The 14,433-nt window shown below is 35.4% G+C and overlaps 1 protein-coding gene across 2 annotated transcripts in view; it reads right to left on the bottom strand.

Annotated features, from left to right (window-relative positions):
• Positions 1-7,378: 7,378 nt before the first annotated feature.
• LOC144964953 (peroxisomal membrane protein 11B-like) overlaps positions 7,379-14,433 on the bottom strand; it is an 8,082-nt gene continuing 1,027 nt past the window's right edge. The window contains exons 1-3 of one of the 2 annotated variants that reach the window (XM_078899767.1): positions 13,839-14,433; positions 12,819-12,934; positions 7,379-12,017 (exon numbers count right to left, since the gene is read on the bottom strand). The exon at positions 13,839-14,433 is cut by the window's right edge and continues 464 nt beyond it. In XM_078899767.1, coding sequence (XP_078755893.1) covers positions 11,452-12,017; positions 12,819-12,934; positions 13,839-13,867 — 711 coding nt within the window. In that variant the 5' untranslated portion in view covers positions 13,868-14,433 and the 3' untranslated portion in view covers positions 7,379-11,451. The remainder of the gene's footprint in view (positions 12,018-12,818; positions 12,935-13,838) is intronic. The other variant, XM_078899766.1, reaches the window with a different exon arrangement.

Here is a 14,433-nt window from a genome sequence, read left to right as displayed (position 1 = left end):
AAAACAATCCTATTTCTCCACTGCTTTTACTTACTACATATATACAGTAATGCATTTCTTATCTGCATACAACTGAAAGTTATACTCCCAATAAATATTGGATTCTTACCACTCAGGATTACTACATTCAGCTTCTATGGAAATCATAATTTTTTGTTGCAAAGCCTTCCAGTGATTACGACAACGACTGAATGTAATCAGTATCAGCATCAGAAAAAGAAATTATGTAGATGTAAAGTTTGCCAGTGCTAGCTGGTTGTTTGTTTTGTTTTTAAGGGTTTTACGGCGCTTGCAACACATTTAGGTTATATCAGCGCCAGTAAAAAGGAAGAAAATGGGACAGTAAAAAGTTCTAGAATTACAATTAAAACACCCAAGAAAAAGTAAGACATAGGGGAACTGGGAATTTTTGTTTGTTTGTTTGTTGCTTTAGGTCTCTTCCAACACAATTGAGGTTATATGAGAGACCGCTGAAACAAAAAAAAAACAAGCAATCTAACAAAAATAGTACAAATGTAAATCAAAATCATAACCTAAAGATATCATAAGCTAAATTATAAATAACCAAGAACAAACAGGCAGAAGATTTACAGAAAAAAAAATATCCCCTGTCAAAAATACAACCACAAACCAAAGAAGCAGGATAGGCTAGTAAAGAGAAGAAGAAACGACATCACTATCGGATCGTACACCCATGCGAACATCATAGGTATATGATTCAAGGGTGATGCTCCCATCCAACCACCCGCAACTGGGAACAAATAGGGATCAGATGTAGATTCCAAGAGCATACCACCAATGCACCTAGTTTGAGATCACCTATAAGTCTCGTCCAGACACAAGCACAAAATCCAACAAAGAGGAATACACTCAAATGCCTACATTATACATTAAAATAATAATACATTACAGAGAGATGATTTACAATGAAAAAAATATCATCTCCCAAAACAATAACTATGCATTTGACTGTTTCCCTCCCAGCTAGGACTCCGGCCAGGGCCAGGACAAAACCAAGTAATCTCATTCCAAGACAAAGACAGAATGCAAGTTGGAAAACAGACACAGGGTGATAGAAGATGCAGTAAGTACCTCCCTGCCCACTATGGGAGGTCAGGATCCCCACCCAGCTATTAAAAACATTCCTCTGTGCTAGCTGGTGCCAAAAAAAGTAAGACAAAGGAAACTGAAATTTAAAACAGAATATACCCGTACATTGATCGAAGAACAAAATCCCAATCAAGACACAGGCACAGGATTTTTTAAAAAAAGGGTACACTCAAACTTAAATACGTTCAGTGATGATTGGTTTGTTTGTTGTTTGATTTTATTTTAAGGGTTTTACGGCGCTTGCAACACATTAAGGTCATATCCGAGCCAGTAAAAAGGAAGAAAATGGGACATGTTTGTTTTGTTTGTTTTGAAGGGTTTTACGGCGCTTGCAACTCATTTAGGTTATATCAGCGCCAGTAAAAATGAAGAAAATGGGATAGTAAAAAGTTCTAGAATTACAATTAAAGCACCCAAGAAAAAGTAAGACAAAGGGGAACTGAGAACAAATAGGGATCAGATGTAGATTCCAAGAGCACACCACCAATGTACTTAGTTTGAGATCACCTAGAAGTCTCATCCGGACACAAGCACAAAATCCAACAAAGAGGAACACACTCAAATGCTTACATTATACATTAAAAATAACAAATATAATAATACATAACAGAGAGATGATTTACAAGGAAAAAAATATCATCTCCCAAAACAATAACTATGCATTTGACTGTTTCCCTCCCAGCTAGGATTCCGGCCAGTGCCAGGACAAAACCAAGTAATCTCATTCCGAGACAAAGACAGAAAGCATGTTGGAAAACAGATATAAGGGGATAGAAAATGGGATAGTAAAAAGTTCTAGAATTACAATTAAAACACCCAAGAAAAGGTAAGACAAAGGGGAATTGGTTCAAATAGAAAACAGAAATAGATTCCAAGAGCGCACTATCAAAGAATTTAGCTTGAGATCATCTAAAAGTCACCCATACACCAGCACAAGATCCCACTAAGAGGAATACACTCAAACTCAAATGTTTACAAATATGTTAAAAAAAAACAATACATAACAGAGAGATGATTTACAAGGAAAAAAAAAAATCTCCCAAAACTATAACTATACATTCAACTGTTTCCTCCCAGCAAAGGATTCCAGCCAGGGTCAGGACAAAACTAAGTAATCTCATTCCAAGACAAAGACAGAAAGCAATTGGAAAACAGATACAGGGGGATAGAAGACAACAAGTACCTCTCTGCCCACTATGGGAGGTCAGGAGCCCCGCCCAGAATGGTGATTGGAATTCTCCGTAGGGTAGAGGAATGCTGGTTGATTCTTGTGTATTGCACAGCCAGCTGCCCTTGCTATTCCTTTTTTTACCCCTATGTCACTGGTTCTGTTAATGTTGTTATTTGTCCATGGGAAATACCATTTCAGTTTACCCTAGTCCTGTTCAAATTATTTTTGTTTTTTTGTTTTTAAAGGTTTTATGGCGCTTGCAACACATTTAGTCATTTAGGTCATATCAGCGCCAGTAAAAAAGAAGAAAATGGGATAGTAAAAAAAAGTTCTAGAATTACAATTAAAGCACCCAAGAAAAAGTAAGACAAAGGGACCTGGGAACAAATAAGGATCAGATGTAGATTCCAAGAGCATACCATCAATGTACTCAGTCTGAGACCACCTATAACTATAAGTCTCATCCAGACACAAGCATAAGATCCAACAAAGAGGATTACAATCAAATGCTTACATTTCATTATACATTAAAAATAACAAATATAATAATACATAAGAGAGATGATTTACAAGGAAAAAAATATCTCCCAAAACAATAACTATGCATTTGACTGTTTCCCTCCCAGTCAAGGACTCCGGCCAGGGTGGGGACAAAACCAAGCAATCCCACACTAAGACAAAGAATATTTTTAATCGTTTATGACATGAACTCATTTTTGATAAAAAATTGACCTTCTAACTAAACTTGGCAATATCTCAGTTCAAACCTTTTCACCATCCGACTGATTAAGTCATTCCCTGTAACATATTATTATTACTAAACAAAAAAGGAGACTTAGTTAAGACAGCTACAAACTTTTATCAAGCACTCTAGAATCTACAATAAAGCTGTTTTTTAAAGTCAAGACAAAAGAATTAAGGTCCATTACATCCAAGAACATTCAATTTTGCAAAAATTAAATGTTACATTTAAAAAATGGGGAAAAAATGTAATGCAAAAATAAACAATATTTCTTCTACAACTCGGATGCGTAAGAGTTTGTTTGTTTTGTTTTTAAGGGTTTTACGGCGCTTGCAACACATTTAGGTTATATCAGCGCCAGTAAAAAGGAAGAAAATGGGATAGCAAAAAGTTCTAGAATTACAATTAAAGCACCCAAGAAAAAGTAAGACAAAGGGGAATTGAGAACAAATAGGGATCAGATGTAGAATCCAAGAGCACACCACCAATGTACTTAGTTTGAAATCACCTACAAGTCTCATCCAGACACAAGCACAAAATCCAACAAAGAAGAACACACTCAAATGCTTACATTATACATTCAAAATAAAAATAATAATACATAAGAGAGAGATGATTTACAAGGAAAAAAATATCATCTCCCAAAACAATAACTGCATTTGACTGTTTCCCTCCCAGCTAGGATTCCGGCCAGTGCCAGGACAAAACCAAGTAATCTCATTCCGAGACAAAGACAGAAAGCATGTTGGATAACAGATATAAGGGGATAGAAGACACAGTATGTACCTCCCTGCCCGCTATGGGAGGTCAGGATCCCCACCCAGATGCGTAAGAGTGTGAGCTCTCTTAACATTGAAATGATAAATGATAACATCAAAAATTTGATTCCATCCTGTATGAAGAAAGTCATGAGACAAACTGAAATCTTCTCTTACTTCAAAATTATATGATTTAAAGTGTTTTCTTCATGTCATACTAATGGACGTAAGATCTTGTGACCCGAAAGCAAGGAGCATTGAAAGGATATTTTCCATTAAAAAATTAAAATAAGTTATTAAATAGTTCCAGATACTTTAAAAAGTGTTTGTAAGTATAAGTTACACGAATGAAACAATATTTTAGATTTAAGAATATTTTCATTGTTTTTGAAACAGTAATAGGCATGTGATGCAATCCAATTTTCGATGTTGACAAAGCAAAAATCCTTACCGGAATACAATGGTAAAGCAATTTTTGTGCGTTGTGGTATTCGTTATTTGTCGAGTATTGGGTAATCTCTAATCCTGATCTTAATCTAGCATTTCTTGTAATAATAATTACAACTAAAATTATGTTGTTAATAATAATAATCATAATAATGATAACAATAATAATATTAATGATAATAATAATAATCATCAATTCAATAAAAAAATAATACAGTAGTTATTGTCCATTGACCTATCTTCTAATAGCCTATTTCATATAATGACATGCTAATCTCATGAAACAAATATTTTCCTATTAAAAACTTGTTTGTTTTTAAGGGTTTTACGGCGCTTGCAACACATTTAGGTCATGTAAGCGCCAGTAAAAAGGCAGAAAATGGGATAGTAAAAAGTTCTAGAATTACAATTAGAGCACTCAAGAAAAAGTAAGACAAAAGGGGAACTGGGAACAAATAGGGATCAGATGTAGATTCCAAGAGCATACCACCAATGTACTTAGTTTGAGATCACCTAAAAGTCTCATCCGGACACAAGCACAAAATCCAACAAAGAGGAATACACTCAAATGTTTACATTATACATTCAAAATAACATATAATAATACATAAGAGAGATGACTTACAAGGAAAAAAATATCATCTCCCAAAACAATAACTATACATTTGACTGTTTCCCTCCCAGCTAGGACTCCGGCCAGGGTCAGGACAAAACCAAGTAATCTCATTCCAAGACAAAGACAGAAAGCAAGTTGGAAAACAGACACAGGGTGATAGAAGATGCGGTAAGTACCTCCCTGCCCACTATGGGAGGTCAGGATCCTCACCCAGCTATTAAAAACATTCCTCTGTCATCCACCTCTTCTAACAACCCACTATTTTCACTGAACAATTAACTTGACAGAGCATCATAATTTTAATACTGTATACACCAAGAGAGACTGGTTCAGAAATTTGGTTTACTGACACACATGTCAATTTTACAATATAAAAGTTTTTTTTATATATCTTTTAAGGGTTTTACAGTGCCTGTGACACATTTGTTTTTGTTTATAAGGGTCTTACAGCGCTTGCAACACATTAAGGTCATATCAGCGCCAGTAAAAAGGAAGAAAATGCGATAGTAAAAAGTTTTAGTTTTAGAATTATAATAAAAGCACCCAAGAAAAGGTAAGACAAAGGGGAATTGGTTCAAATAGGAAACAGGTGTAGATTCCAAGAGCACACGATCAAAGTACTTAGTTTGAGATCACCTAAAAGTTTACAAACCATTATATAATCAAACAAAATATGTAACAGTACATAACAGAGATATGATTTACAAGGAAAAAATATGTATCATCTCCCAAAACTATAACTATACATTTGGCTGTTTCTCTCCCAGTCAAATACTCTGGCCTCGGCTAGGACAAAACTAGGTGATCTCATTCCAAGACAAAAAAAATGAGCTTTTATATAGTGCAATATCCACTAAACACGCTCAAAGCGCTTTACAAGGAGTCCCTGATCAACAACAGCATTTAACACGTAGAAGGAGACAACGCTGTTAACGGCTGGGTACTCATTTTACACCTGAGTATGGTGAGAGAATGTGAGTAAAGAGCCTTCTCTAAAGACTCAACTATGCACCAAGCGAGGCTTGAACCCAGGACCTTCCGATCTGAAAGTGAGTGTCATACCTCAAGACCACATAGCCGCACTATGACAAAGACAGAAAACGTATAGGGGTATAGAAGACACAGTAAATGACCTCCCTGCTCACTATGGGAATATCTTGTAATCATAATTAACAAAATCAGACAGACTGCTTAACAATATTATAGTATCATATTAGGGACAATTTCAATTTATTATTCATTTTTCAACCTTTCCTGAGGATTTATAAGGGAATTCTATTACTTTATTTCTTATTTTATAAAGAGCCTGATTATCAGAGGGGGTCTGGATAGCTCAGTTGGTAAAGCACTTCTTCACATGTGCCGAGATTGATGCCCGGTGAAGTCAAGATTTTTTTTTCTGACCCACCTGTCCACCTAGCAGTGATTGGGTAGTTGAGTGTTAGATCTGGTGGAAAGAGATAGACTAACGTCCTATCCAAAGGGTAACAAGCAATTGCTATTGCCTGTTTCGCGCTGTAGAAACCAGGATAAACCAGGCTCCATGGGCCTAATGGCTCTGAAAGATTACTTTTCTGCATTTATAGTCGATGGGCCACGGTTCGAAACTCTCCACCCCCCCCCCCCCCCCCCCCCCCTGGGGGAAATTTTAAACCTATACCAGATTGAAGTGTATCTTAGCCCGATCCTAAATCCACTTGTTATGCAAAAATCCAGTGTCTCCTGCCCGAGTTATGGCCCTTTGAAGGTCATTGAGTGCAGAATCTTTTTAAAATTTTGAATTTTTTTTTTTAGGTCATAAGCAATGCACAGTATTGACAAAATCATTCCCAGTCATTTTAGTTATAAAAATAATCAAGTTTATGTTTTATGAGCATTTTATTTTATTAATTTACATGGCTTACATAAGAAAAAACAAACTTCAACAGCAGTTTTCTCAAAAGTATAATGAATACTATCTAAACCCAGTTTGATAGCATTGGCAAGTTATTTCAACTGTAGTTATTGTTGAATTTGATCTTCTATTATTGTAAAAAAGAGTGTTATCAAAATTGGGCATGGAGTAGACAGTTAATATCCAGTGTTGCCTTGGTAGGTTAAGTGAGGGACTCGGAAGATTTAGTACAATTAGAATATTTTTTGAAACCTTGGCTTTGTGGTATTATCAAAGTATTTCCAGGCAAATAATATAAATACAGAATATAATTCCCCATGGTTTTATCCTTTCCTTTGGTTTAGTTAATGTCTTCACTCGATACTATGCTAGAAACTTGGTATCGATACTGAATCACGTGCAATTTGTGCGATACAAAATGGCTGCTGTTTACAAATATTTAGTCTCTTCAATCGACTGTGCATACCTCAACCATTAAGAAACTTGTATCTATTTCACTAATACCTCTTAATATTAATTCCTGAAGCAGTTATGTATGGTTTGTATATAAATAAATATATATATATATATATATTTATTTATATATATATATATATATATATATATATATATATATATATATATATATATAAAGGCATAGCCCCCTCACAATGAACGGGAATTCAACAGTGTTTTCAACTTTTACTTGAATGTGTGTGAGAGAGATAGGACACAATTGATTGAAATGTATTCCAAGTGTTCAGCAACATACATATTTATTACAGATGTATACGTCGTCATAGATAGAAATTTTGTGCAAGTGGTTCTTTGGACAGTGTTTTAAAGGTAGACATTACAATCGAGCAATGAGGATTCATGCGTGTATGGTAGAAGCTCTGGAAAGATTGCTTTTTACCTCTTTTGTTCAAACATGTTCAAATCAATTGGTTGTAGAACTAACATCGGAAATAAAAAGCCTTGAATCTAAAATGTATGCCATGGTGCATTTGACAATGCTGTCAGATCGGAAAATTTTAACCTTCTTTTTGCACAATATGAGTTTTTCAAGGAACAAGTAAAGTGTGGAAAATATGGAAATACAGCAAAGTTTTGGTTTGACTACATGGAAAAGGTATGGAATGTATTCCACTTTTCAGTGGCAACAAGAACCAACAACTTTGACATGCATGTCTCATCCTTGCAGAAGCTGTGCCCCCTCCTGTTTTGCATGAATAACCAGAATTATGCAAAATACCTCAGTCTGTATTATGTAATGCTTCTCAATCTACCAGACGAGGCAAAATGTTTGATTAAAAACAAAGGATTCAGTGTGTCCAGGTCATATGTGCCTTCTGGAAGATGTGCTATTGATATGACGATAGAACAAACCATAAACAAGGATGCAAAAACAAGAGGAGGCATAGTTGGGTTTAGCAGAATCCTTTCCACCTATTACAGGTGGTGTGTGACACGTCACAATAGATCTCAGTATGTTTCGGCTTTGCAAAAGATTACCAACATGGATTCAAAGTCACTTGATAGTCACAAAGACATGAATGTTTCAGAAAGGCAGCTGAGTGAGAAACGTGTTAGGAGTACTGTAAGGGCATTTTCAGCATTCACCAACCCTTATGAATTGAGTGCTGATACATTAGTTTGCTTGTCATCTGGGAAGAAAGTGTCAGAAGATGTTACAAATGACCTAATGAAAGTAGATAAATATGGAAAGGAAAGATTCGAGAGCTTTGTTGACACAAGACTAAAAGATAAATCTGTTGCGTTCAAACATCCCCTACCAAAAGCAGGAATTAAAACTTTTGCCTTTGCCGCAAATGTTGTCACGGTCAAAAGTAAAACAAAGGAAGTAAAAATGAAAGTTCAACGAAACCTTTTTGGGCAGCTACTGGTTTTGTCACACGAGCATGACATAGACATGGAAAAGGTTCTATGCTATCCACTGAGTCCAACTCCATGGTCCTTGGCCTCGCCCGATGGCTTAACACTCAAGACAAATAAAGCACAGCTCTTAAGTGTCATTAAAAAACAGGAGTTTCTTGTCACGGAAGACCTCTCAAAGATGCAAGGCACAGTTCATGTCATAGACGGAATGGTTTTTTTTCATAGTCTTACAGATATACCTAGCACATTTGGAGAACTCCCAAAGAAATTTTTACACACTTTACCCCAGAGAACACCAGTACATTTTATTACAGACACATACAAATCAGACTCTATAAAGAGCAGTGAACGAGACAGAAGGGGGCGAACAAATGACTCCTTCCTTCTTAAAGGACCTGCCATGAAAATACCATCGAACTGGAAAGCATTTTTGGCTAGTGATGCAAATAAGAAGACACTGACCAATTTTCTTCTCTCGGAAATTCAAAAGGATCTTTATGCCCCCGACTTATTAGACAGAGAAATTTTTTATGTATGTGAAGATAGGTGCGAATTTATCACAAGTGAAGATGGAAGATCAGTGATTTCAAGACCAATTCAAGATCTGTTTTCTTCACAAGAGGAAGCAGATACTCGAATAATTCTCCATTGTTCATATATTTCAAATCAGGACGCTATAAAAAGAATAATTATCAAATCCCCTGATACAGACGTCTTTCTCCTCCTTCAGTCATTTGCAGACAAGATTAATAAAACTCTCATTTTTGACACTGGAACACGAAACAATCGACGCCAAATAGATATGTCAAGTCTAGCATCATCAATGTCTTCATGTTTAAGAGAAGCAATTCTTGGCCTCCACGCTTTAACTGGCTGTGACACAACAAGCTGTTTTGCAGGAAAGGGAAAAGTAAGGCCACTGAAAACTCTTATGAAGTATCAGTCTCTAATCGATGTCTTTGCCAGGCTTGGAACAGCACAAGAAGTATGCCCAACTGACCAGTCTAAATTGGAAGCTTTTGTGTGCACTCTATATGGAAAAGACACTTACAACTCTGTTGATAAGCTCAGATATAATAAAGTAAGGCAGAGTTTTAAGGGCAAAAAGAGCATTCTTTCTAGTTCAGATGGTGTTGATCTTTCACAAATGCCACCCTGCAATCAAGTTCTATAATTGCACATGAAAAGAGCCAACAACCAAACCCTGGTGTGGAGGAACTCGCTTGTCCAATTCTTCGATCTGCCTGACCCAACGGAAAATGGCTGGAGAGTTTCACCATCTGGAGGACTAGCGATTCAATGGTTTGCAGAGGACTTTTCGCCAAGAGATTTGCAAGACATTTTGTCAGAAATTGATGATGGTCAGGATGTCTTGGAAGATGACAGTGAAAGGATGCCATCAGATACTGATTCTTCTCCAAGTGATGAAGATTCTTCAGATACAGACGAAGATCAATAACTGAAAACGTGCTTAAAGTAAGGAATGTATGATAACTGAATATCCTGTGCCATTCACCTTATAATTTGTTTATTGATCCATAGGATACCATGTAATATGACAACTATTTAATGATTGTTTAATGTGTATGATACGTCAAATTATAATCTCAATACAAATAATGTAAATAGTCGATTTCAACTAAATATACCCACTAAACAGTCAATCGCAGACGGACTTTAAAATGGAGGTGCCGCCTTTTATATAACCTTCACTGAGTTGAAAAGGGCGTTAAACTTAAAACTTTTTTTTTTGAAAAAGGAAATGAAAGAACGTCTAATATAAGAAAGTATATCTGGTGGAAATGTCTTTTGAGAAAATGGGCATTTTCTTTCATATTTCACTATATAATTCATATAAATTTATCACTTCATATTGCAATCATGCCTAAATTAAGCACGATACTGCCGTGAAAGTCTTTATGCATAAAAATATATCGATTACAAACTCAATTTTGCTTGTTTAAAAAAATAGTTGATTTTTGCACTAAATGACCTTTCAGGGGCAATAACTCAAGGAAGGCTACACTTTATAAAACCATAACAAGTGGATTTTTATACCTTAAGAACTGCTATATCAGGAAAACATAGTGACAAATTTCCCCCAGGGGGGAGGGGGGGGGGGGGGGGGATGGGGGGTGCTGGTGGCCCAAAGACTATTAGTCTAGTGTGACATTATACATATTTGAGGCAAGTTGGGGTAAGGCAAGGACAATGCATGACCTCAAGATCCAGGGGAATGTTATGCTTCACGACATGACAATAAAGGAGGGTAATTTGAATACTAATAATATCTATCTGCAACAATTGTTTTAGTGATTGTGTTAGCAAATATTGTCATGAAATAAAATCGTTAGATACTCTTGTAGTATTTCAGCCTTTTCACAAACTCACATACCTCCCATTATGTGTTCCTGCCGAACTGAATTCATAAATTTTATATTCTCATATTTGAGCATTCAATATTTATGAACTGCACTTAATATAAAAATATAGATTTATTTGTTTGTCAAAGTTAAGGATCAGCTGTATACATTTAATTGTAAATTTTTAATATTGTACGACACCCTGTAGTTCAAATAGTAGTGTACCGAGTTAAAATGCAAAATAATTAAATAACACAAATACAGAAATAACTATAGCCTAATTATGTACATAGTGAACACTGGTATAAATTAAATGGAAAGACTTAATATGAATGCAACACATTAACAATTAACGTTTCAGATACAAACCCTTCTTCAACATATTACAAAAATAAATATAATATTTGTTATACAAAAAAGGGTAATGGAATTCAAATTTTGACAACTGCTCAAAACGGTGATACTTGATGAACTAAGAAGGCACGACTCTCAACAATGGGTTCCAAGCTGTGATTATTCCAATCAAAGAGGAGATTGTACCGACTAATCCTTGGACACCTGGAGAGGCCTTGATGTGACCAAGAGCTTCCAATGGTAATACTAAATCACATAAATTGAGGGTTAAATCAAGAAACACAGGCTTATTTTCAACGACACATTTTGTAATCAACTGTCCATTACTCAGCCCTGGTTGTGTCATTTGCTTGTGGCCAGATGCTCCATTTTTGTAATGACTCCGTGCTGCTTTTGTTGTCCTCAACTTGAGTTCTTGTAGAACGATAAGGCAGATTTCGTAGCAATCTCTGAGAAGATTGAGAATAATAGTCACCAACCAAAACCGAGCAGAAAGGTTGCTCCATTTATCTTTGTCTATTGTAGCCAAACCTACTCTTCCAGCCCAAATGATGTGATCAAAGATCAAGAAAAGGGACTGATTCAGCTTAGATAATGTCAGACACAATCGAAATACCTTGTCAACCAAATGGATGCTGTTGAGTGCACCATGAATAAAATCAATACTTTTGCCAAGTCTCAAAACTGGGGAAAGAAACAAATTAACATTTGATTGTGAGTCAACACTGATTCTAGAAGTATAACAACATTTTGGAAACAATAATCTAAATGAAATAAATAAAAGCAAAGCAATTAACAATACATAAAACCATTAAGCAGCGGGCAATATGTACCTATCATGAATCGGACCTCATTTTCAGCTAGCTTGAATTCAAATAAACTTGACACACACAAAAAAAATATCAACTGCTTTAAAGAAATGTGCTTGCTGAGACATGCAGTATCATATATCCAAAGCCTTAAATCTGTGAGCAAATCAAGGGAAGTTGTGTGGAAAACATAAACATATAAGGTAATTTTACACTATTACTGTTTCGAAATGAGAGAGGTCATTATATATTGTCTCTTATTCTGTGAAATCTAACGTCATGTGTCAAACAGCCTAATCCCATATATGAATTGTATAAAAATAAAATAAAGTCTTTTGGTTCTTTTTATGAATGGAATAAATTTTCATCCTTTGACTTTGAATAAAATACAGAAAATATAAATTTTTGGCAAAGAAAAATGTGTTGTGAGAGAGATGGGAAGTCAAAGTGGGAAAGATTTTGAACTACATTTCTTGCCACATGTTTCATGTTAGGCTTTCTAAATTTCAAATCATCTCAGTCGGGGGGCTTATAAACAGTTGTCTGTTGTAGACATTAGACAAATCTACTCCATGATATACAGTTTAAAAAGGCTGATTCAAAAGTAATTCTGAACTGAAGAATAAAAAGTAAACACTAAAATAAGGAAACATATCTGACTTTACTCTTGACTTACATTTTCTAGTTGTACTCAGAGAAGAACTAAGCATTTGTAGTTTATGTACTACTTCTGGAGTAAGCTCAGCCTTGCTTAGGTAGTATGAGCAAAACTTGCTGGAATACTGAACAAGCCTGTAATAGAATTAGAAACAAATGAAAATCACATTCACAGATATCATGTAAATATTTTGATTGATGATAAATAAAAAATTGGGAGCAGCCATTGGTACACGACAAAAATCTGAAAAGGTGTTAATAGTACAAAAAAGAAAAATACAAGAGAAAATCATCCCCAAAAATCAATCTTCCTCTACTGATCCCCAATCAGGTGCTACATTACAATCTTCCTCCACTGATCCCCAATCAGGTGCTACATTACAATCTTCCTCCACTGATCCCCAATCAGGTGCTACATTACAATCTTCCTCCACTGATCCCCAATCAGGTGCTACATTACAATCTTCCTCCACTGATTCCCAATCGGATGCTACATTACAATCTTCCTCCACTGATCCCCAATCAGGTGCTACATTACAATCTTCCTCCACTGAAGGGATTACCCATTTGCACAGAGTGATTTTGAAAGAAATTATTTTTTTCATAAAGACAATCATTTATAAAGTGAAAAAAAAGGTAATGCATTGAAATATCATATGGAGATTTCCTGCTATGGTATAAATAGTAAAATGAAATGATCTGTGTGTACTGAATAATTCAGTCATTTTTGCAAACTTGACCATTGAACTTTAACTTTATCTGAACCTATTTGGTTATTGCGATAAAAGTTATTAAGCTGAGGGGAAGAGATTTGATTAAGCAAGGCTCAGTGGAAAAAAAAAATCTCATCAGCTATTATTCTCAGCCCTTTGACATTTAGAAAAGGGAATGAAAGCATGTAAAGTAACTTGTTAGTTAATTTGTTGTAAAGGAGACGGGAGTGGTGTCAATAATTATAATTTTAAAATTAATCTATAATTTCTGGTAAAAGTTTGTCATCTTGAGGCAATATCGGGATCCTGCAATATCAGGTAGGTACTTGTCAAAACACGTCCGTTCAACCATCATTTCAAATCAAAAAGACATCCGAAATGGTCCGACCATGATGGCAACTCCTATGGTGCTTATAGTAGGCACTTGCAAGAAGTAGCTCTCGTGAGTTGAAAACAGGCGAGGATTTCTGTTTCCGTTTTTGAGGGGAAAAAATTTAGGAGTGATTTTAAAATGTTCATTCTTCTTTCTCAATGGAATGAAATGGCATGTATTATATATCATTGGAAAGGGCATAAAATTCTACATACAATGATGCTAATATTATTATCTTCTAATATCATGATTTTGAGTAATCTTTGTGTAAAGAGAGTATATGTGTTTAAACGCTTATAACTTTTAAACCAGAGATGGTCCTTCTTAATAAAAAAAGTCCTTCTGAGATACATATTAAAGTAGCTTCTCTAAAAATTTCAGAGCAAAATATGTTTGCACTCAAAAGTTAGAGCTCCCCAAAAAACAGTAATTGGCCTCGATTGTTTACAGAAGCTGCCATTTTCTTATACTGATTCACTTCCTGTCGTCTGCTGCGTTTGAGAGATAACTTCGTCAATCCACATCAAAACTTTACATCTTTATATCTT

The sequence above is a fragment of the Berghia stephanieae genome, chromosome 2 (assembly GCF_034508935.2).
Source record: "Berghia stephanieae isolate SIO BIC M18660-M18661 chromosome 2, UCSD_Bste_1.3, whole genome shotgun sequence".
NCBI lineage: Eukaryota > Metazoa > Mollusca > Gastropoda > Nudibranchia > Aeolidiidae > Berghia > Berghia stephanieae.
Note: the sequence above shows the minus strand (reverse complement) of the source record. Positions and strands in the feature narration are given on the sequence as shown.